Source organism: Lactuca virosa, chromosome 6, assembly GCF_052849685.1.
Source record: "Lactuca virosa cultivar CGN04683 chromosome 6, Lactuca_virosa_CGN04683_v6, whole genome shotgun sequence".
Classification (NCBI taxonomy): domain Eukaryota; kingdom Viridiplantae; phylum Streptophyta; class Magnoliopsida; order Asterales; family Asteraceae; genus Lactuca; species Lactuca virosa.
In genome coordinates, this window is record NC_136431.1 from 74266862 (window position 1) to 74288528 (window position 21667).

General features: G+C 34.6%; 2 protein-coding genes and 1 pseudogene across 2 annotated transcripts; 2 read left to right on the top strand and 1 right to left on the bottom strand.

Annotated features, from left to right (window-relative positions):
* Positions 1-231: 231 nt before the first annotated feature.
* Positions 232-1577, bottom strand: LOC145120960 (ferredoxin, root R-B1-like). Its single transcript, XM_079056746.1, has 2 exons — positions 1424-1577; positions 232-784 (listed from the first exon to the last, which is right to left on the bottom strand). Exon 2 carries the CDS (start codon positions 776-778, stop codon positions 314-316), a length of 465 nt encoding a protein of 154 aa, XP_078912872.1. The 5' UTR covers positions 779-784; positions 1424-1577; the 3' UTR covers positions 232-313.
* A 3027-nt stretch (positions 1578-4604) lies between these two features.
* LOC145118770 (cytochrome b-c1 complex subunit 9, mitochondrial-like) lies at positions 4605-6012 on the top strand. Its single transcript, XM_079054446.1, has 3 exons — positions 4605-4811; positions 5614-5661; positions 5752-6012. Exons 1-3 carry the CDS (start codon positions 4695-4697, stop codon positions 5797-5799), a joined length of 213 nt encoding a protein of 70 aa, XP_078910572.1. The 5' UTR covers positions 4605-4694; the 3' UTR covers positions 5800-6012.
* Positions 6013-7532: 1520 nt separating this feature from the next.
* Positions 7533-9541, top strand: LOC145122210 (F-box/LRR-repeat protein At1g67190 pseudogene; annotated as a pseudogene).
* The last annotated feature ends 12126 nt before the right edge of the window (positions 9542-21667 follow it).

Below are 21667 nucleotides of genomic sequence, written 5' to 3' on the forward strand. Positions count from 1 at the left end.
TCCATAATTGGGCCTTTGTTCACCTCTAGAAGTCTAGAACCCAATCCAAAGGACAAAACAAATGTTCAAGATTTTGGCCCAATGAAACAATTCCATTTAAACTTTGACCACAATATTGGCCCAAAACCAAATTCTCATGTTAAAATATCAAGACTTCAAACTCCATATTTTTATCAAGACTTCAAAATCCATCAACCACAAAAAAAATTTCTTCAGTTTTCTAGCATCATAAACCACCACAAACTACAATTTGATAATTAAAATGCAAAGAAAAGTTCGATTGTACACAACAAAGACACACAGCTACAAAAACTCAATAAAGATCAGCTTCTTTATGAGTATGAATCACACAATCACAAGTAGGGTAAGCAATACAAGTCAAAACATAACCTTCCTTCATTTGATTATCATCAAGAAATGATCCATCGGATTGATCAACAGAACCTGCAACTATCTTTCCAGCACACGTGGAACAAGCACCTGCTCTACACGAATATGGAAGCTCAACCCCTGCACTTTCAGCAGAATCAAGGATGTAGCAATCATCAGGTGCATCAAATTCGTTTTCATCACCATCTGGTCCGATGAGCTTCACCTTGTATGTAGCCATGGCAGTTGTCCTTGAAAATTGGCTGGATTTCAATCCAAAAGCTTTTGAGATGCTCTTTAGTGATGGAAGACATGATTGGAGTTTTGGAAGTGATGTAGCAGAAGGTGGAATGCAGCTTTGAGGTGCAGTTCTAAACATGGATGGTGTAGAAAGAATTATGGACGACATGATTACCTGAAAAAAAAAACATCAAGCTTCAATATTTGAGAAGACAATTCAATGTTCAATTACATTAATCAGTCAAACAATGAAGAAATTGGATGTTCAACACTCAATTGACAAAAAGGGGAAAGAAATGCAAAAGGTAGAAAGAATCGAATATAAGTATTCAGATTAGATAGGACTCCTAATGGTTGAATTAGGGTTTAAAGCGATGTAAGCTTTTGTGATTCCTTTCTGGAAATTGAAGAACATGACATAGATTTACCTCAAAACGATGAACTGAAGGATCAAAATCAGTGTATTATCGATGTGAATCACGAAAATTAAACTAAAAAAAAGAGAGTGCTCCAAATTCCATAGATATTCAGCACATTCTCGTGTACGGATATTCCGTGAAAGCGATGATTTGAGATAAGTCGAAAAAGCGAGTCATCGAATCAGATCCGACTAGAAAACAAACAAATTCAACTAAATCCGTAGAAAATTTCATCAATTGCATAATCACGCCTAAAGAAATCCCATAAATCCGAATACACAAATACAACGAGATGTAAAAGAACTAGCATAATTACATTAATCGTCTATGAATATATATGATGACGATGAAAGGGAAAATTAGAAGAGAAAGAAAGCGTTAGTGAAGAATCTTACAGAAGATTGTAGAGAGAACTGCAGCTAAACAGGGAATCGAGAGAAGTGTTTAAACTAATGAGGAGGGATCATTTATAGTGTGGGGGATAGAGTTTTGCATCTTTGGAGAGAGGAATCTTGTAGAGTATGGGTGGCTAAACACTAAACAAGTATAAAAAAAATTGATGACCATAATTTAAATTATGCTTTTAAGTGATTTGTAAAAGGTGTAATTATATTATATATACCTATATAAAATCAAACACATATTCACTTGTTCATAGGTATACCAAACAATTGTAAGAGTTTATAATTTGAGTTATTCAAGAGCATGGTATTAAAATATTTTTAGAAAAATTATCAAAATTTATTTATCTGTAAAAGTTGGAATTCCCACGAAACAATGTTGGATAACTCGGTATAAAATATGATGACCCTAATTTAAATCATGTTTAACTGGTAGCGTTTTGTTAAACGTTACGTGAATTAACATTTAGATTTGAAGCGTTTTGTTTAAAATAAACGCTAGAAGCTTGTAGTGTCAAACAAAGTTTTTTTTGTAAAAAATACAGTGTTTCGTCAAACGCTAGAAGCTAGAATCTCTCAAACGCTGTCAAAAGCTTCGTGACGAACACAACATTTAAGTGATTTGTAATTTGAGTTATTGAGTGACATGATTCTAAAATATTTTAGAAGATCGTCAAAATTTTATTTATTTATAAGAGTTGTAATCCCCACGAAAAAATGTTGGACTACTCGCTAACTTACGTTCATCAAATAAACTTTTTATTTTTCTTTTTGCGGAATTTACTCTTTTCTTAGTTAGTATTATGTCTATCCGGTTACTTACAAAGCTCATGAAAGATATCACTAATTGTTCACAATATTCTTATCATCTAGTATATACACTATGTGACGATGGAGAAAACAAAAATATTAAAACACAACATTCTCATAACATTCATAAAGGATGTCATTTGATGAAGACAATGTAGAGAATGCAAATAAAGATGGTGGTATATCATATATATGATGAATTATATCAAAGTAAGCTGATAAATAATCTTTGATTTTGTATTGTTTCTTTAAATTAGTAATAACCTCACAAATTTTGTATTTTTTTAATGTAGTTGTAGAGAAAACAACTGAGCAACTTAAAAAGGCCCCAACATGCGTGTAATCCTTTGGTTATTTTAGTAAATATCCCATTACAAATTATTTTTGTTGCATAGGAATGCAAACAAATAGCTTACAATAATTAATGTACATGTAGCTGTGCATGTCGTCTGCAAAGAATGTTTGATGACCATCCGTTTACTACTTAATATGGGATCAATTAAACACTTGAAAAACATGTATAGAAAATTTTTGTATGTTTTTGTATATCAATTCATTTTCTAATATGTGCTGGTACCATCTCTAGTTAGTCTATATTTTTTATAACATATATTGTTTGGTATGTTGGATTTTTATGTAATTATTGTAATGTAATATGTAATAGTTAATTTTTAGTATATTATAAAAAAATTTATCAGTTGATTCTCTAGTATCATTAATCAAGATTATAAACTTTTGAATAATCATCTTTTGACAAAACCATAAGATGTATTTGCACACACAAAAACAAATATTATATCACATATAATGAAATCAACTACCATCATTGCTAAAACAACCCCAAGTAATATTAAATTCATGTACTTATGTTTTTATACTTCAAACTAAGGCTCTCGTTCATGTTTTTCAACTATAACTACATATCTTTGTGTTCTTTCGGTTTCAACATTTGACCTCCAATCTTCATATTATCCTTTATTTTCTTCTCCTTCAACTCGAACCATTTTTCTTCAGTTTCGATTGTGTATCTTTCATCTCGTCGCATAATTCAAGTAACAAATCTTTGTAGCTTTGCAGCATTAGTTCCTTATGTATACATTTGAAATAACTATAGTTTAATCCTCTTATCTTATAACAACAAAACAAACTTATAATTCCATTATATTTTACTTCCTACAAGGATATTAGTTACATACCTTGAAATTAGAACATCTGTAAAACCTTATAACGGGGTTCAAGAGAGCACAACTTACTCCTTATTATGTGAGTTTTTTGATAGTTCTCGCAAAATCTATTGATCATGTAGGAAATTAACACATTTTTCGATACTAGAGCGTCGATGTTGGCCAACAAGTGCAATGTCGTCTTGAGATTTTGGCAGTAGTTAGCGAAAGAGAGGTCATTAATGGCGATTGTGTAAAGTTCATGTTCGAGTTGCACAATTCATGCATCCCTATTGTCCTGAAACAAGTTCTCAAGACTTTTCCAAACGTTGTGAGTCGATACGCCCTTCTTAAGTATCGTCTAAGGGTCTTACTGATAGTCATGTATATCCATAAATTGACTAGGGAGTCAAGTTTCTTTCATGCATCATTGGGTTCGATGGGTGTCGTGAACGAACGATCGAGTACTCCAAATGTTATATAATGTGTTTCAGGACAATTCCTTCCGGACATCGTAATTCAGTTAATTCAAATCAAACATGAGTGGAACACATGCTTTGATATTGGTGATATCAAAGGGCTTTTCAAAGGTTTTGAAGTAACAACCATAACAAATATGAGAGATGACAACTCGTAGGGTTTGAGTCGTGAGGTGGGATCGGTCAAGCAGGAACATCTATGAAAGAGGAAGAAAATATTGTTAATATGAGAGAAAAATTTAGGTAAATCCTTTATTGTTTTGATACCATATTAGATATGATATATTTTTTTTTTTCATAATCATATTCTCAACGCAACCTCATGGATCGGACATACAACATAAGTTAGTGTTAGGATGTAACGAGAACCTCATGGATCGGACATACAACATAACAAAAAGGTACATACATATATGGGCCTATATACTATAACATACTATTGTAGATATTTTTTTTATTTATTTTTCTGAATCAATAAGTTAGTGTTAGGATGTAACGAGAAAGCTTAACGAATTGTGAATGCTCTTATTGTAAAATTCGTAACCTTCTTGTATATTAAACCTACTTATTTTATATCTTAGTTTATTAAAAACTACAGAAATTAATTTTCAGGATATAAAACTTACATACCTTCAAGTCGTAGGTCCAATTAAGTTCTTAAGCTATAGATCCGGAACGGATCCGGTTCGGGTTCATACCAAATTGCCACGAACAAAAGGCAGCGTGAGTAACCTAAGACCAGCCAAAACACAAACACCCAACACCATTTCTGCTCCGATCCCGTCAACAAGAGGAAGAGATTACACCGTCGCCATGAGTTCGGCAGCTCGGAGAACCGGAGGACTATTCGAAGGACTATACAAAGTCCTTATGCGCCGTAATTCTGTCTACGTCACTTTCGTTATCGCCGGTGCTTTCGTCGGTGAACGGGTTAGGGTTCCGATCCATTCTAATCTTATATATATATATATATATATATATATATATATATATATATATATATTACACATACGCATACATATTCCTCGATTCTGTTTTCCGTTAGATTAATCAGGTTCTCAGGTTTGAATTTTTAATGTCCATAGAGTGGATTATCCTTCATGTTGTCGCTCTAGATCTGATTTTGTTGTGGATTATTAACTTTCATCTATGAATCACTTTCTTTATCCTAATTTAATCGATTTGTTTTGTTTCCCCAACGTCTGACTCCATCTCATCTTCCTCATCCATGTTATTTAGAATTTCGAAACGTTGAGCAAAGCATTTTGCCTGCGTTTAGGAACTAATTCATAGATTTGACCTATAGATTAAGGAAATAAACATCTTAATACGTTGTAAAGATAGATATATCATATTATAGCATTGAATCTATGATTTTAGGTTAAGGAAAAAAAAACAACTTTTAGCTGAAACTACCTTGATTGCCTTGATGATTACAATGGAGGAACATTTTGGGGAACAAATGTAGGGTTTTGACATACAGTGCCATATGGTTTTGCCTTTGATTATGGAAATTACAAATGGGATATCAACATAAATGACTTAAATGAGAGTTGTTTAACTATACATATTAACACCCCTCAAACTCAAGATGACTGATGAATGACCAAATTGAGTTTGTATAAGAATGGTGCCGTAAAAATGGTGGTTTAGTGACTTACATGTGATTATCAAGAAAGATAACAAAATAATGTGATTGAGTAATGGAGTTGTTATGATTTATGTGTTTCAGGCAGTTGACTATGGAGTTCATAAACTCTGGGAGAATAACAATGTTGGGGTAATGTCCAGTTTTTTTATTTTGTATGATAAATATTGTGATTTCTTATTTTTTTGAATCTAATATTTTAGAGATATTCTATTTATGCAGAAACGGTATGAGGATATTTCTGTTTTGGGACAGAGGCCAACTGAATGAAGTGGGCATCAAATGTGATTTTTATTTTGTTCATCCTATTTTGGGATATTGAAAGGATAAATTGTATGAATCTTGATAATAAGTGCTGATATTTTTTGGGACAAACTGGTTGTGGTATTCCCAGAATTAGATCTTTCAACTTTGAAGAGAAGGTAATTCTCATGATTTGTTTGAATTTTGGTCTGATTAATTTATAAAATTCATGTTGCAATATCTTAATTTGCTCTGTATATATTAGATATTTAAAAGAATGTAAGTCCAAAGTCCAAACTAGGTGATTTCATGCATATGAAATGGGAACAAATTACAATACAAGCAATGGTAATAAGTGAGTAAGTATTGCACAGTAAAGCATGAAGCATGTTCTAACAATACAAGCTAAAATTATAGGGGAACCATAGTAAAACGATAAACCTACATGGCAAGGACAACATTTAAAATGAAGCTAGTGACTAACACTACTTCTAAACACCCTCTTATCTAAATTTATATTTTCATAATTCTAACTCATTTTAGTCTAACTTCATAATATCTTATCAGATGTGGATATCGACAGACTGTTTAGACTGGCCTAAAAAAAAGGACCTAAACCGGTCCTGATCAAGGACCAGGACCGGTCTAGTCTAAGACTGAGCAGTCTGATTTCGATCTAAACATACGGCCTCAGGTCGGTCCCCTTGTTCAACTATCAATCGGTTTTAAAGCGGTCTCAAGTTAGTGTGAGTCGGTCCCTGATATCAAAATACCCAATCGTGGTCCCCATGTTCAGTTATCCATCGGTCTTAAGCCGAAGCCTAAATGAAACTCAACGTCCCTAACAGGCGAGCACGTCGATGACAAATTGCTAAGTCCTTCTGTTTTAATCACAAGTTTCTCCTCCTTCTTTCTTCTCGACGTGGGATGACTTCTTTCTTCACAACAAAGATCATCCTTATATTTAGTCTAATTCCTTAGTTATTAAAAACATCTATCATTGTATTTATTAAACATCAAACATCATCCTTGTGTTTAAATTAATTCATTCAATTAACATCATCATCATATCGGAAAAAAATGATGTCGAATAGTAAAAGCCAAAATCCGACCGAAAGACACGAATCCAAACTGAAAAAAATGAAAACAAGGACCGCAAGATCAAACTGGTCTTGCCAAAGACCCAAAAAAGAATGCATCGACCTGAGATCTGTTTTGTATACTTCTATATGGCTTCCATGGACATGTCCGGATCACCATAATCTCTTCTCGATTAATTTCTTATAACTGCTCCTAGTTCTAGTGAATTTTAAAATTTTGATTGACCCAAGTCCGGCAAAGTTCTAGGGCATGTTTCATATTTGAAGTAACCATGTGCATATTGTAGGTAAATACACCACTATATTTTGGTATTACATATTTAAACAATAAGATCTATCAGTAATATTTAACTATATAGACAAAAATGGTATTAGTTATATATTTTTTTTCTTTAATTTTGTTCAAATTAACCAATATAAAATCACCAATAATCGCTACAATGTCGATATTCTTTCTATAAAATAGTTTTTCTTATGATTACTTAACTAGTATAAATAATCAATTTAATACAAGAGAATAATGAGATCAATAATTCAGTGAAGAAAATGTTATAAACATTTAGACTTTTGGTAAGTTGTGTAGATGAAAACAATAAAATTGATAAAATAATAATAATCACAATAATATAACATTTTATTACACATATTTATCTTTATCAATGATCAGTTTCATAGTATTCGAGTATTTGGCGTTTACCATGCGTAGTATTGGTCGGATCCTTTAATCCATCTGCACAACCGACCAAACCGATCGTTGCCGATCCCCACCGACTCCGATGTCCGCCGCCGTTCTCCGTCAACCAACTTGCAGAAACGCCGATCGCCGTCGCCTGTTGATTATCGAAACCTTACCCTCCAATCTCCATTCATCATCTCCGGTACCTCTTTCCCCCAATTATTCTGTAGTTTCCAATTGTATATATGGGTTTGTATACAGTAATCAAATTAAATATCCTTAACCCACCTATCAAGTTCTTCGTTCTTGTTTCTACACCTACATTCTTCAATGTGTATCAATAGTTTCTCGTTGAATAGGGTTTTTCAATGTGATCATTATTTATCGAATTGGGTCAATTGTGCAATTCTTATTATTCGGAGTGATAATCTCGAATTCTCGAATGCTATTGATAATCATAGCCCCTGTTCTTAGCTTCTTCCCGTTTTAGAATTAGGGTTCATACTTCATACCCGAGATTATTCTTTCTATGGATCATGTTCCTGTCGAAGTAATCGGCAACATACTCTCCCGTCTCGGAGCTGCCAGAGACGTCGTAATTGCTTCCACGACATGTAAAAAATGGCGAGAAGCTTGTCACCGGCATCTTCATATGCTCTCCTTCAACTCCGACGACTGGCCTGTTTTCCGTGATCTCACAACCAGTAGACTCGAAATACTAATCACCCAAACCATCTTCCAAACCAAAGGATTACAAGGTCTCTCCATTTTAATGGACGACGTCGACGAATTTTCAGCTTCTGCCGTCATCGGATGGCTGATGTATACCAGAGAAACCTTGCGTTGCCTCTTTTACAACGTCCGTACAACTCCAAATGTAAACATTCTCGACATTTGTGGTCGACAAAAGCTCGAACTATTAGCTCTAGCTCATAATTCAATCACTGGGGTTGAACCAAATTACCAAAGATTCCTTTTTCTGAAATCCCTTTCTCTAAGTTACGTCAGTATTTCATCATTAGATCTGAATCTACTCCTCACAGCTTGCCCCAAGATCGAGTTTTTAGGGCTCATAAATCCAGAAATCGCCATCACCGATGCTCAAGTAACAGTCGAATTGACGAGTCAGACATTGAAGAAAGTTTACGTGAAAGCCATAAGCTTAGACAAATTCAGTCTAGAAGCCGACAACCTGGAGAAAATACACCTCGAAGATTGCGCATTTGAGCTTTTTGAGCTTTCTGGAAAGGGAACTTTAAAGCAATTCAAAATGCACGATGTAAGTATCCTCCATCTCGACATTTTCGACCCTGTAGACGACCTTGAAGTAGTCGACGTCAGCAATTTCACAGTAATTTGGTCAAAATTCTACCAAATAATCTCAAAATGTTCAAAATTGAAAACCCTTCGTCTCTGGAACGTGGTATTTGATGATGAAGTTGAGTTTGTTGATTTGGAGTCGATTGCTGTGTGTTTTCCGGATTTGAGGTATCTTGCATTGAGTTATGATTTGAGAGATGATTTGAAAGAAGGTGTTCTTCATTATAGTTTGCAGGGTGAATCTGAATTTGAGAATGTGAGTGTTTTGGATCTTGGATGGATGATTCTTGATGAACATTTTGTGGATTGGGTCGAGTGTTTGCTTAGAAGATGTGGGAGATTGAAGAAGTTGATTATTCATGGAGTTGTTTCAGAGTCTAAAACACATGTAGAGTGTCATATGTTGGCGAGTTTTACTTCTTCCATTGTTCAACTTATGAGAAAATACATTCATGTTGATGTTCAGTTTGTATATGAATAATTTTTTTTACCAAAGAGCCCCATATTTGTGCTATTAGGTTGTGTGTGTGTGTTTTGACTCTTGCATTTTGAGTTTGGGAAGAGGGTTGACGGGTGAAAAGGGTATTTTTGTCTTTCTACATATACAAAAGATGAGAACACATGTCTTTTCTTTTCTTATTTTTTTATTATATGGGGTGCGATAATGAAATTACAGTTTTTGTTCCATTGACAACAATGTCATTTCTGGCTTAATCTCAAAAGTCAAAACTCAAGGAAGACTTGATAACAATTTGAAATGAAATGGTCAAGAAGGGTTATAAAGTCTCTTGATGTTGTATTATTTGATTATCTTGGTGTTATTGATTGAAAAGGATGGCAATTGTTAAAGAAATAGGAGGGTAGGAAAAAATTGAAGTTTTTTTTGGGACTTAGATTAATGCATAATTCTGTCCAAAAGATATCCCTTATTAATGCAAAATAAAGCATACTTATGGATAAGGTGATTAGATGAGTCTGGCTACTAAATAAATTATTATCATTGTCATTTGTCAGTACCCAAGTCATATGGTTAAGAGAAGGGTAAAAAGTAAAATGTAAATAATTCTTCTCACATGTGTTATTGTATATCTTATATTTTTTCACTTGTTTGGTTCTATAAATTACAGTTGTTATTATATTAAAAAAGTTTTCCTTTGTTAAAACTCATTGAAGACTTGTTTACTTTGTAAAATTAAATGGGTAAGAAAGGTTGAAGGTCTCTTAAGAAGCTAATATTTAATTACCTTAGTTTATAGATTGAAAAGGATGGTAAAAGTTTGAAAAAATTGGAAGGTATAAAATAATCTCATAATAATATAACTTAATGCTATTGTTAATAGACTTGAATATTAATAATATGTCTAATCCATCTCCTTAATTGGAGGAGTAGGTGGTAAAATTGTTGTGATAATATTTAAGTAAAATTTTTAAAGAGACTATTTGATAACGAGAAGGTACATGTAATATACAGTACATGTAATATACACGCTCGCCCTTTTGCAACTTGTTTGCAGAGAAAATGGATATCAATTTCAATATTACTGTGAAGAAACTCAATATTACTATGAAGAAACTCAATAGCTTGTTCCCAACATAATCAGTTCTTATTGAATCAAAGAATCAAATTGTTTTCACGTACTCTTACAAGAAAAATTCTCACTACAAACCACCTAAACTACTCTCAATTCTATTCTCACATATTCTTACAAGAAAAATCATCACTACAAACCACCTAAATTACTCTCAATACTATTCTAATCACTCAAGAGTTAATCTGAAACTAAGAACAACTGAATATATGCCTTAAAGGTTACAACAATACACTTAGAAAATATGAGAAGAGACGATTTATGTGTATAGTAGTTGAACTGAATAATATTTTTTTGACAGAGAGTGCGGTTATATCTGTAAACCCTAATTGATCCGCATCAATTTAACTCCAAATATTACGATATAACCCATCTGATTATTAGACCTTTTCAATTTGTCCAACAACTTCACAAGTTAGCTCCCGTAACCTCCATCTTTTGTATATTGCATCACAATCCTTCAATTTCTGATCAAATACTCAACAACCACTATTTCAATAATACTTTGCACTTTAAACTTGCACTAACCATGTCAAGTTAGATCAAGACTTCATGTTTTTTTCCTTTTCAAGTTAAGATTGAATAATATTAAGAAATAATAATATTTCTCAACAATTACCATGAAGGAAAACGTTTTTCTATCAAGTTGATAAATGGGACATGATAATGAAGTGGTGGTATCAAGGGAAATGTGTATCATGGTGGGTTTGACAACCATATTGGAAGTTCCATCACAATCAAATCCAATTTGTTTACCACGATCATCATAGACAAGGCGTGCTTTGTGTCGTTCAAATGAGGCATCCGAGTTGAACTTATGGCGAATATCCATATGATATTAACCATATATGGGTAGTTCATTGTTGTTGATAATTCGTCTCTAAATTTGAAAAAAACAGACTTTGTTGGACGCAATTGTGTGTACTAGTATTTGGTATATTTGAAGGTTCAAAAATAATAAACTTGATGTAACATGAAAAACGAGACAGAGTGATATTGTTGATTCCATCAAAGGATTTTCTTTTCTTTGGTATTTGAATAGGAATATAAAATACACTATGTATTGGGTTAATTGGTTGCAAAACCCCATGAATTTTTTGTAATTGGTTTACTCTAGCATCTTACTAATGCATTTTTTGTTTTTCTTTTTAATATATGGTTGACTATTTCAAATAAAATATTAACCCTATATGAGTTTGGAACAAAATCTCAAGTGTGATTCTTTGTGAGATCTTGGAATTCATCTTGCATGTCACACTTTCCCATCAATGGATTTTAAAGACTTCGAACCAAGATGCATGTTATCCCTTTTCCATCTATAATGTGATAGGTATGAAGTTCTTTATATTGTTGATTGTGAGCTACTGATTCTAATGGAATTTGTGTAGGTGCTATTCCTGTTATCGTGAGTTATGTACATAGAGTAGGCTGGAATGGTGTGTAGAATATGGTAAGGCCAAGGATTATGGTCACTACATGTCTACAAGAAAAGTAACATTATACCATCGCCACATCATCTTAACCACATCTTTACAACCACACAACAAACCATTGAAAATTATTAGGCTAAGAGGTATGATCACCACCAACCTACTAGAAAAGTGCTGCCAATTCAGCATTACATCAGATCTACTACATGTTCACTACCAAACCACTAACCCTTGGAAATTGTTACCACTCAACATTATTTATCTTTTTATTTTTTATTTATTTTTGTTAACATTAGATTAAATAAAAAACATAATTATTAAACATAAACAATATGTAACACTCTAAATTTTCAAATAAATTTTTCATTTTTAAAACCACCCAAAACACAATTTCACATTTCTCAAACCCAAATTTATAAGTTGTTCAAAACACAAGACAACAAAATGGTTAACAATATCCTAGAATCCTCAAAAAAAAATCTCTACCCGGTGTGTACAATCATGCATTCGCCTTCCCGAAATCTACAAAAGTACCTGAAACACATTTACACAAACACGGTAAGCACGAAGCTTAGTGAGTTTCCCAAAATACCACACACAAATAATTAGCCTCTCATGGCTATATCTCGTTAAGGACCCTCTGGTCATGTGTCTCAGTGAAGAGCCTCCGGTCTCAGTGAAGAGCCTCTGGTCTCACGGCTCGGGTTGGGCCCTCCAGTCTAGTATCTTAGTGAATTTCACAGCATAAATCACAAAGATTGAATGCATAATATCACATATCTCAGTATAGGCACATAAGATCAACATATACACAGAATAATATAACACCATAAGTCACAAAGACAGTATGCATAATAACACATATCATTGTATAAACAAATAAGAACCTCCGGTCAATAATGTACTAAGACCCTCCGGTCAATAATGTAAATAAGACCCTCCAGCCAATAACACGAATAAGACCCTCCGGTCACACATAAATTACTGCTGGATTAGGTGTCTAAGCCCATAACTATTTTTGGTATGTACTTGTTTTGATTATGAGAGTATGATTTATTATATGAATAATAAATTGGTACTCAAAATGGTTTTATTAATATATTATGAGATTAATATATTATTTGGAAATCGTATTATTAATTAGAAATTAATCAGAAATTAATTTGATATTAGTTTTGGGATTAAAGGGACTGATTAATAATTGAGGGACTAGTTGTGCAAATCATTGATAGTTGCATAATTGGGCTGATGAACTCCATAGAGTGGAGTGGACGAAATTTATGGGGAAGCCCATAAGATTTCGTCCAATGGCTCTAAGGAAGGAGTCCATGGGTTGCTTGTTGCCTAAGCAAGGTATTAGGGATTCCACCTGAAAACCCTAGCAGCCACAGCTATATAAAGACCCTTTGACTAAGGATTTTCGGCCTAAGCTATTCTAAGAGAAACCCTAGCCGAAATCCTTCCCTCTCCAAGTCTTCCTTTGCATAGAGTGTTTGTGAGTCCATTAGAGGTGCAACATTTGAGGCACTAGGCTTTCAGAACTCAAGATCAAGAAGGATTGTGATTGTTATTGCTACATAACAATCAAGGTAATGTTTCTAACCCTAATCTTATGTCAATTTCGATAATAGCATGTTAGATCTAGGGTTTATGCTTTGGTATTCAATGTTGTTGTGTTCATAGTAGAAAACCTAGATCAAAGCAATTAGGGTTGCATGTACACCATAGGCATGATGTAATGCTCATAACCCATCAGTGGTATCAGAGCCTAGGTCGTTTTCTAGTGAATAGATGCAAAAGTGAACCACCAAAGATCAAGAAAATCGAAATTTTTTGTTTCTGACTGGCCGACTCGCCGAGTCCATGTATGGAATCGACGAGTAGGTCTTACTCGACGAGTTCCATAGTGGAATCGATGAGTCCAGGGGTCTGGAGCCGGGATTTTCGATTTTCTGGACAGATTTTGTTGAGGATTACTTCCAAAACTTGTTTTTCTTGCCAAAATTCGATTTTTTATGTTTGGAATGTTTATCCTTATCAAAATTAATGGATTTAGTTAAATATGGATATTATAGGATTATTATTAGTCAAATATTTGACCTAGTAAGCTTGAAAAGTTTCAATTCACACCCTTTAGGTTTTATAGTTTAAATTTGAACTTAAAAGTTTTGGTTTTTGAAATTTAAATAGTTAAACCCTAATCTTTTGAAAGGTTTCAAAATTTGTCCTCAAATTTTGGAATTTAAAATTCAATTAAAAGGTATTAATTTTGAAATATTAAATTCTAGAACCCTAGTATTTTGAAAAGTTCAAATTACACCCTTATGGTTTTATTAATTTAATTAAGAGTTTAATTAAAAGAGATAATTAATAAATCCATAATTATATGGTTTAAGTTAATCAAATTAAAAGTCTAATTTATTAATAGATTAAACCACCTAGTATTTTAAAAGTATAAAATACACCCTTATACTATATAAAATTAAAAGTTTAATATTATATATGTATGAGTAAATGTCAGTCTTACCGTTAGTAGGCCTCATTCACGAAGTTGGTCTATAAGGGGTGTTTAAGGAAGCGGCCTGTAAAATGACCGCCATTGGGTATCCACTCTTACCCACCGCACCCTTGACTAGTGGAGGGTCGTTAGCCGAACGGGTAGGATAGGACACAACCTTCCATTATAAGTATAATGAAATACGAAGTAACTAAACACTTTTATAAATTCCCAAATCTTAGTTACTTTAGGAAAAATGTGAAAATGATGCTATTCCATGAAATTACACTTTGTACCCTTGCTAAGACGTTAGTGAAGCGTGTGTGGTTAACCGACACACTAATTTGAGTGTAGCGAAGGGGGAAAAGGGTGACTTGATGTTTGTCATAGATCAATGGAGCGTGTGTGACTAACCGGCATATTGATTAGGTGACTGTAACATTGGGGGCACCAAGTACATTTGCATGGTTATTCACACCTTGTTTGTGATCCTCGGCATCCCAGTCACAAACTTGAAGGGCATAATTGAGATTAAACATGCCATTGAAAAGTTTAATGAATCTCAAAAGATCTAGGAGTTTCAATTCATTTAAAACCTAATTTTCAATTTTCGTTTTTCATGGTGGAAATTGATAAATCGTCATTTACCTACCTTCAAATGTTCTGCAATTTGGATTACGGCATCCCTCTTCCAGATTGTAGAATATTGTGTTGGATCCTAGCCTCAATATTTCATTTGGGTGCTATATTGAGGATTTTATCAACTAACTTGAATTTCTCCCGTTTTGTAGATGTCAAAATCTAACAACTATGGTCTTTCCGAATCCTTTGGAAAAAGCCTTCCACGTGAAGATGATGTTCCACGGTTGGATTGTGGAAATGGAAATCATGTTTCACTTCCTCCCCCTCCTCCAATAATTCTCCCTGACCCACGTGTTCGAAGACTTGAAAAGTTCAAGGTCACTCAAGCCCTATTGGCAAACAAACACGAAGATGGAAAGTCTGTATGTGCTCATGTCTTGGATATGAAGTTGCATATTGACAGATTGAGAATGTTGGGTGTCGAAGTCTCTAGGAAGCTGGTTGTTGACTTGGTTCTTCAATCACTTCTTGACTCATATAGTGAGTTCATTAGAGAGTACTATATGATGGACCACGATGTGACCCTCATTGATTTGACTTATTTGCTTATTGCTGCTGAATCAGAAATGATTTGGCGGACTGGTCAAGCAAATTTGTATGGTAAATCAATGTCCCAACCTTCTATGGAAAATGGAAACATTGGAAGTCCAGAAATGTTTTCTCTATGCAAGAGAAAGGCTAAGTTTGAGATAGTCCCGTGTGCCATTCCCAAAGAGTCTGTGTGTTTCTACTGCCAAAAGAAGGGGCATTGGTCACGAAGCTTCCCTAACTACCTGAGAGATCTGAGAGATGGGAGAGTCAAGATGTATGACTCTGCTTCAGGTTAAAGCCACTATCTAACTCTATTAAGTTCCTATTTGTAGATTCTTAATACACGATGTGATATGATCACATTTTGATGTTTTGTAGGATCGAAGAAAAGAAAGGAAGCTTAAAGGAAGAGTGAGTTGAGTCTGATCACGAAGAAATGGATTTCGATCGCATAATTTGAAGATCGGATTTTTGAGCTACTGTTTAAGAGTTAGGATAGATTGCTTAGGAATATGTAATAAGCATAGTTTTCATTTGAATTGCGTTGTAAGGACAAGTTTTTCCGCGTTTTATAAATAAATGAAATTTTGAGTTTTATCTTATTTATTTATCCTTGCAATGTTATTATTGAAAATTGATGTTTGTTTGTTTATGTTGTTAGCAATATTGAAATGGATATGATTCTTACTTATGTTATTTGTGGTAATGTCAGAAATTTACTAAATAAGGAAAGATTCTCATCGCCCAAGTTTCAATTGGACAGTAACTTGGAATCATGCAACAGGTATTGTATGATGAATGAGAACCTTCATATTTGGGAAATTAAGACTAATTCCTTGTTCACATAAGTATGTGAGTCGAGTAAAGGACTAAAGGATCTAGTACGAATTGTTGTGCACTAGGTCGAGTCCACCACAAAGAACAATAAGAATATTCGTCATGATTTGCTAAAAGTTTAGTAAATGTGGTTATGCTTAAAAGATTAAATATGATTCTGAATCATTGGAAAAGTTTCAGTGAATAGCAAAATGAATAAGAAGAATCAATTAGGCAGAAAGATAAAAGTTTCTCCAATCTGAAAAGATGGGAGAATACTTAAGTATCTATTTTATGATTAACTTAGTAATTATGAAACCGTGTCACACTTGATCCTCTAAGGACACCTTAGTGCACCAGTACGGCTAAGAAGAGGAATCGGAAATTGTTGAAATGGTTAAATCAAGAGGTGAATCATACTTCGTTCCAAAATCAAGTCTTAGAGTCATACTCCAAGATTGTGATTTGAGTGACATCATCTTAAGAAGGTTTATAACACACTCATCAATTGTGGACTACAAATTGTCTTCTTGTTCCTGCACATTTGAAATTGGTAAATTGTGATGTCTTGGATAAGACAAAGATCAACTAAAACCAATTGTGTGTAGTGTTTGCCTTGATAAGGACCCACACTAACTCTTGAATATTTGTTTTGTCAAGGAATGTTTCTTGACAAGAGAATCTTATATGTCAAGAGGTCAGTGGGAGTCTTAAAGATCTTGCATGTTTCAAGAACTAATCAAGAGTAAACCTATTGTTAAACACTAGCGCACGACTTGAGGTTTGCAACCTATCGTGTTGACACATTCTTGTTTCTGTGCCCATTTCATTTAAAGTTGACTATGCATGTGAGTCATATGAGTTCTCATTTGAATGCATAAAGGAAAAGCACCTTAATCAATGAAAGTTCATTGATTTGTATGGGTGATCTGCTCAACAACTTGGAAGACATGGTAGGACCTTGTGCTACCAGGTGGCAAGAAATCAAGATTGAACAAGTTCAGTCCATATGAGTTTGGATTTGTCACTAACCTTTTCTTGTGACTATGGTTATGACAGATTCACATGGATAAGAACACATACACCATAAAATCTAAGTGATAAGGTTTCTCTCCACATCATGAAAATGATTGTGAGGAAACGCTTTCGCTAGGAAGATTTTAAGGAGATAGCGATTGTGTAAATTGCATTCTCAAATTCGATTATGATTACGACATCCCTCTTCATAGTTCAAATTGTGAGATTTGGCGATTAGTTTGAACAATTAAGACCTATGTTTGTAAGTTTTGAAATTGTTTAGACACACATATGAGCTATCTAAGGAAAGGTGTGTGAGTTTGAGAAGCTTAGATAAAGGCTTATCATAGCATCTCGTATCAGAAATATAAAGTTTTGTTAAGGAAATCAATAAGTATTGATTTAGTGGGAGCATAAGTGTTATGCTAGTAAAGTAATAATTATCATGTTAGTGGGAGCATGATTATTATGTTGCAAGTTAGCAATATTAATTATAGAAAACAAAAGTTTCACTTTGCAAAGTTGTAGGGGTTGAAAGGATGTTTTGCTATAATTAAGGGAGAGAATATTATAATTCATTTCAAATCTAAAAGCTTAGATCGAGAAATTTTAATCAAATTTAGTCAAAAAGATATATATGGATGTTATGTTGAAAAGATTGAACATAAGGGAATCCTATATATGGCAATATTATGGCAAGAGACTGGTAAAGTATCACGTTTTCATTGCGTATCGTATCCCATACGCTTCGGGCATTGGATCGATTGCATATGCTGTAATATTTGACCGTTCTGATTTTCCAAATGCCTAGGGCATTGAGAGGGAAAAGGACCAGAACCAAATGTGACTGAAATTAATTAAACAACTGTCAAGAACAATCTGAGGTTCGCCAAGGATTGGTCACTTGTGGGCAGTTGGAAGTAGAGTATTGGATGGACCATATTGACATTATTATGAATAGATAGGATTCTATTAGAATGAGTTGTCATATGGAAAATATGGAAATGTTTCCATAAATGGGAGTTGGATATCAAGAATCTATGTCTAGATTAGAAACTTTTATGCAGGAAGGATGTTCAAAGGAATGTACTTTGAATGTGAGACTTCGTATCTGTGGAATTGCCTTGTAACAATCTCCAATAGAGCACTTTGTAATATCATTGGAAAAGTCTTGGTGACTTTGGTGTTGTGACATTACGAAAGGATCGTTGCAAAAAATGTTAGAATCTAACATATTCTAATAGTGGCAAGAATTTGGTATTCTTACACTTATGACAAGGAATAGGAGTTGTGAAATGAGTATCATCGGAAATGTGTTCAATTGATCCATTTCACAAAGTAAGGACCATAGGTAAACATAGTGTGCATGCTTGGAGCATGGGACAAATGTTGTTATAATTCACGTAATAAGTTGATTATCCGAAACATTATACAATGAATAATGTGTAATCAATATGGTGACTAAATAAAAGGTGTTTTATTTATACTCACAAGTTTGAGGCCATATTGGATTTGATTATTCTTGTGTTTCACTTTGCATGTTTTGACTTCCCGAATAATAAGATTATTCAAACCATCCACAGTCGATAAATACTTTGGAAGTAGGTGTTGAAGCTAGACTGTCGTGAATTGGTTTGTAGACTGTCTAAAGTGGATTAGACATAGCAAAAGTTTGCTACAAAGTTCATGAGTGCTTATGAATTAAGATTTGAGCATTGGATTAAACCCACGCTCACTTGAATCACTTCATGGATTTTATCACGAGTGGTTAGTGAGACGATAATATCTTATATTCTTGAAACAGAGACATGCGAGTTGTAGTTTGCAAGTCGGTTGCACATTGATAATATGTAAACGCACCAGTAACTTGGTGTTATAAAACATATTGTTGTGTGTGATTTGATGAGTAAGCACAAGCAAGCATTTGAGTCGAAGTTTATCCGTTCCTTTTAACCAATGTGGGATAAAAGCGATATCTGTGGGCCCCTCGATGATTTAGTGATGACACCCTCAGCGCTTGGCCAAGCCTGGACTACGTTGATGTGTTCAGTTGTAGTGTGTTGTCAGTCGTCATAAATCGAAAATCGGGAAACAACATATGAACAGAGAGTATGATTAAAATCCATGTCTCAGTTCATACAATATCTAGAATGGAGGAATATATGATCCCTTATCTAAAGGACGCGCTTCTGATAAGATCAGAGTTGACAGCGACTTTTGAAAGCTACGATTGCTGATCAGGTTCTGAAGTTGTACTTGCAAATAGTTATTAGACTTATCCAAGTGGGAGACTGTTGGATTAGGTGTCTAAGCCCATAACTATTTTTGGTATGTACTGGATTTGATTATGAGCATGGTCCTTTTGGGTTGCCTTCACTCATTCAACTTGATAGGATGACAAGAGGAGAGAGAGCAGGATTTATTATATGAATAATAAATTGGTACTCAAAATGGTTTTATTAATATATTATGAGGTTAATATATTATTTGGAAATCATATTATTAACTAGCAATTAATCAGAAATTAATTTGATATTAATTTTGGGATTAAAGGGACTGATTAATAATTGAGGGACTAGTTGTGCAAATCATTGATAGTTGCATAATTGGGCTGATGGACTCCATATAGTGGAGTGGACGGAATTTATGGGGAAGCCCATAAGATTTCGTCCAAGGGCTCTAAGGAAGGAGTCCATGGGCTGCTTGTTGCCTAAGCAAGGTATTAGGGTTTCCACCTGAAAACCCTAGCAGCCACAGCCATATAAAGACCCTCTGACTAAGGATTTTCGGCCTAAGCTATTCTAAGAGAAACCCTAGCCGAAATCCTTCCCTCTCCAAGTCTTCCTTTGCATAGAGTGTTTGTGACTCCATTAGAGGTGCAACATTTGAGGCACTAGGCTTTCAGAAGTCAAGATCAAGAAGGATTGTGATTGTTATTGCTACATAACAATCAAGGTAATGTTTCTAACCCTCATCTTATGTCAATTTTGATAATAGCATGTTAGATCTAGGGTTTATGATTTGGTATTCAATGTTGTTATGTTCATAGTAGAAAACCTAGATGAAAGCAATTAGGGTTGCATGTACACCATAAGAATGATGTAATGCTCATAACCCATCAATTACCATACAGGTAAGTATAGTGAGAAGACTCACCTCGCAGAGTAAAGCAATATATCCCACACTCGAACTGCTGGTCTAGACTCCGCCCCTCCATAGCCTCCAAAATCCACAGCTTTACCAAAACCCTAAAGTCAACAGAAGTCAACAGTCAAAACTGACCCAACTCGTCGAGTGCAACTCATCTACTCGTCGAGTTCCTCAGAACTCAGTAAATCATGAAAACCCGAGTCAACTCGCCGAGTTGCTAACTAACTCGTCGAGTCCATGCAGAGTCCAGAAGATCTGGGAAAACCCCTAGTCACTCGTCGAGTTGTCCCACCAACTCGTCGAGTTCACTCTGAATCCGAAAACGGGAAAACCCAACTCAACTCGTCGAGTTCTTCAGCCATTACTCATTAATCTCATTCCATTCGATTCCAATGCTCCAAACTCCAGATCCAACCTCCTAGGATGAAGTTACCACGTAAAGTTGCTAACTTTACGATCATGCAAGGCCTCACAAGGCTAAAACACCCAAAGTTAAGCTCAAGAAGGGTTTAGGGCATATAGAAGGGCCAAAGCTTGATAAAGCTTAAGACTTTATATACATGGGGGCCTAGAGGAGTCCAGATCTGCAACTACACCCTCTGGACAAGCTTAACCCGAGAATGGCCCTCATTTTGCACCAAAATGCCCATAAACTCACACAAAAAGAGATCTAAGAAATGGTAAGCTAAGGTAAAGACTTTTTACCTCCAGATGCTACAACTCTATGAACGCTGGATCTAAAGACTCATTCTTGTTCCAAGTTCTTCACTCTTCATGCTCCTTCAAGGAATGCACCAAAATACACACTATTAGCTCCAAACACTCTCAAAATGGAAGGTACTCGATTAGGGTTTGTCTCAGGGTGGTAAAATGATGAGGGAGGCGGGGTAAAGGAGTTAAAGTCCTTTAAATAGGGTGCAAGCCCGAACAATTAGGGTTTCATCAAACAGACTCAACTCGTCGAGTCCAGTCCTCCGACTCGCCGAGTAGACTTCATATTTCGCGCATCCTGATCAACTCCTACACGACGAGTTGGGACCAACCAACTCGTCGAGTAGGTCCTATAATGTGAATAGAATTCTCAAGTTCACATCCAGAAAATCAGGGTGTTACACAATATTTTATTA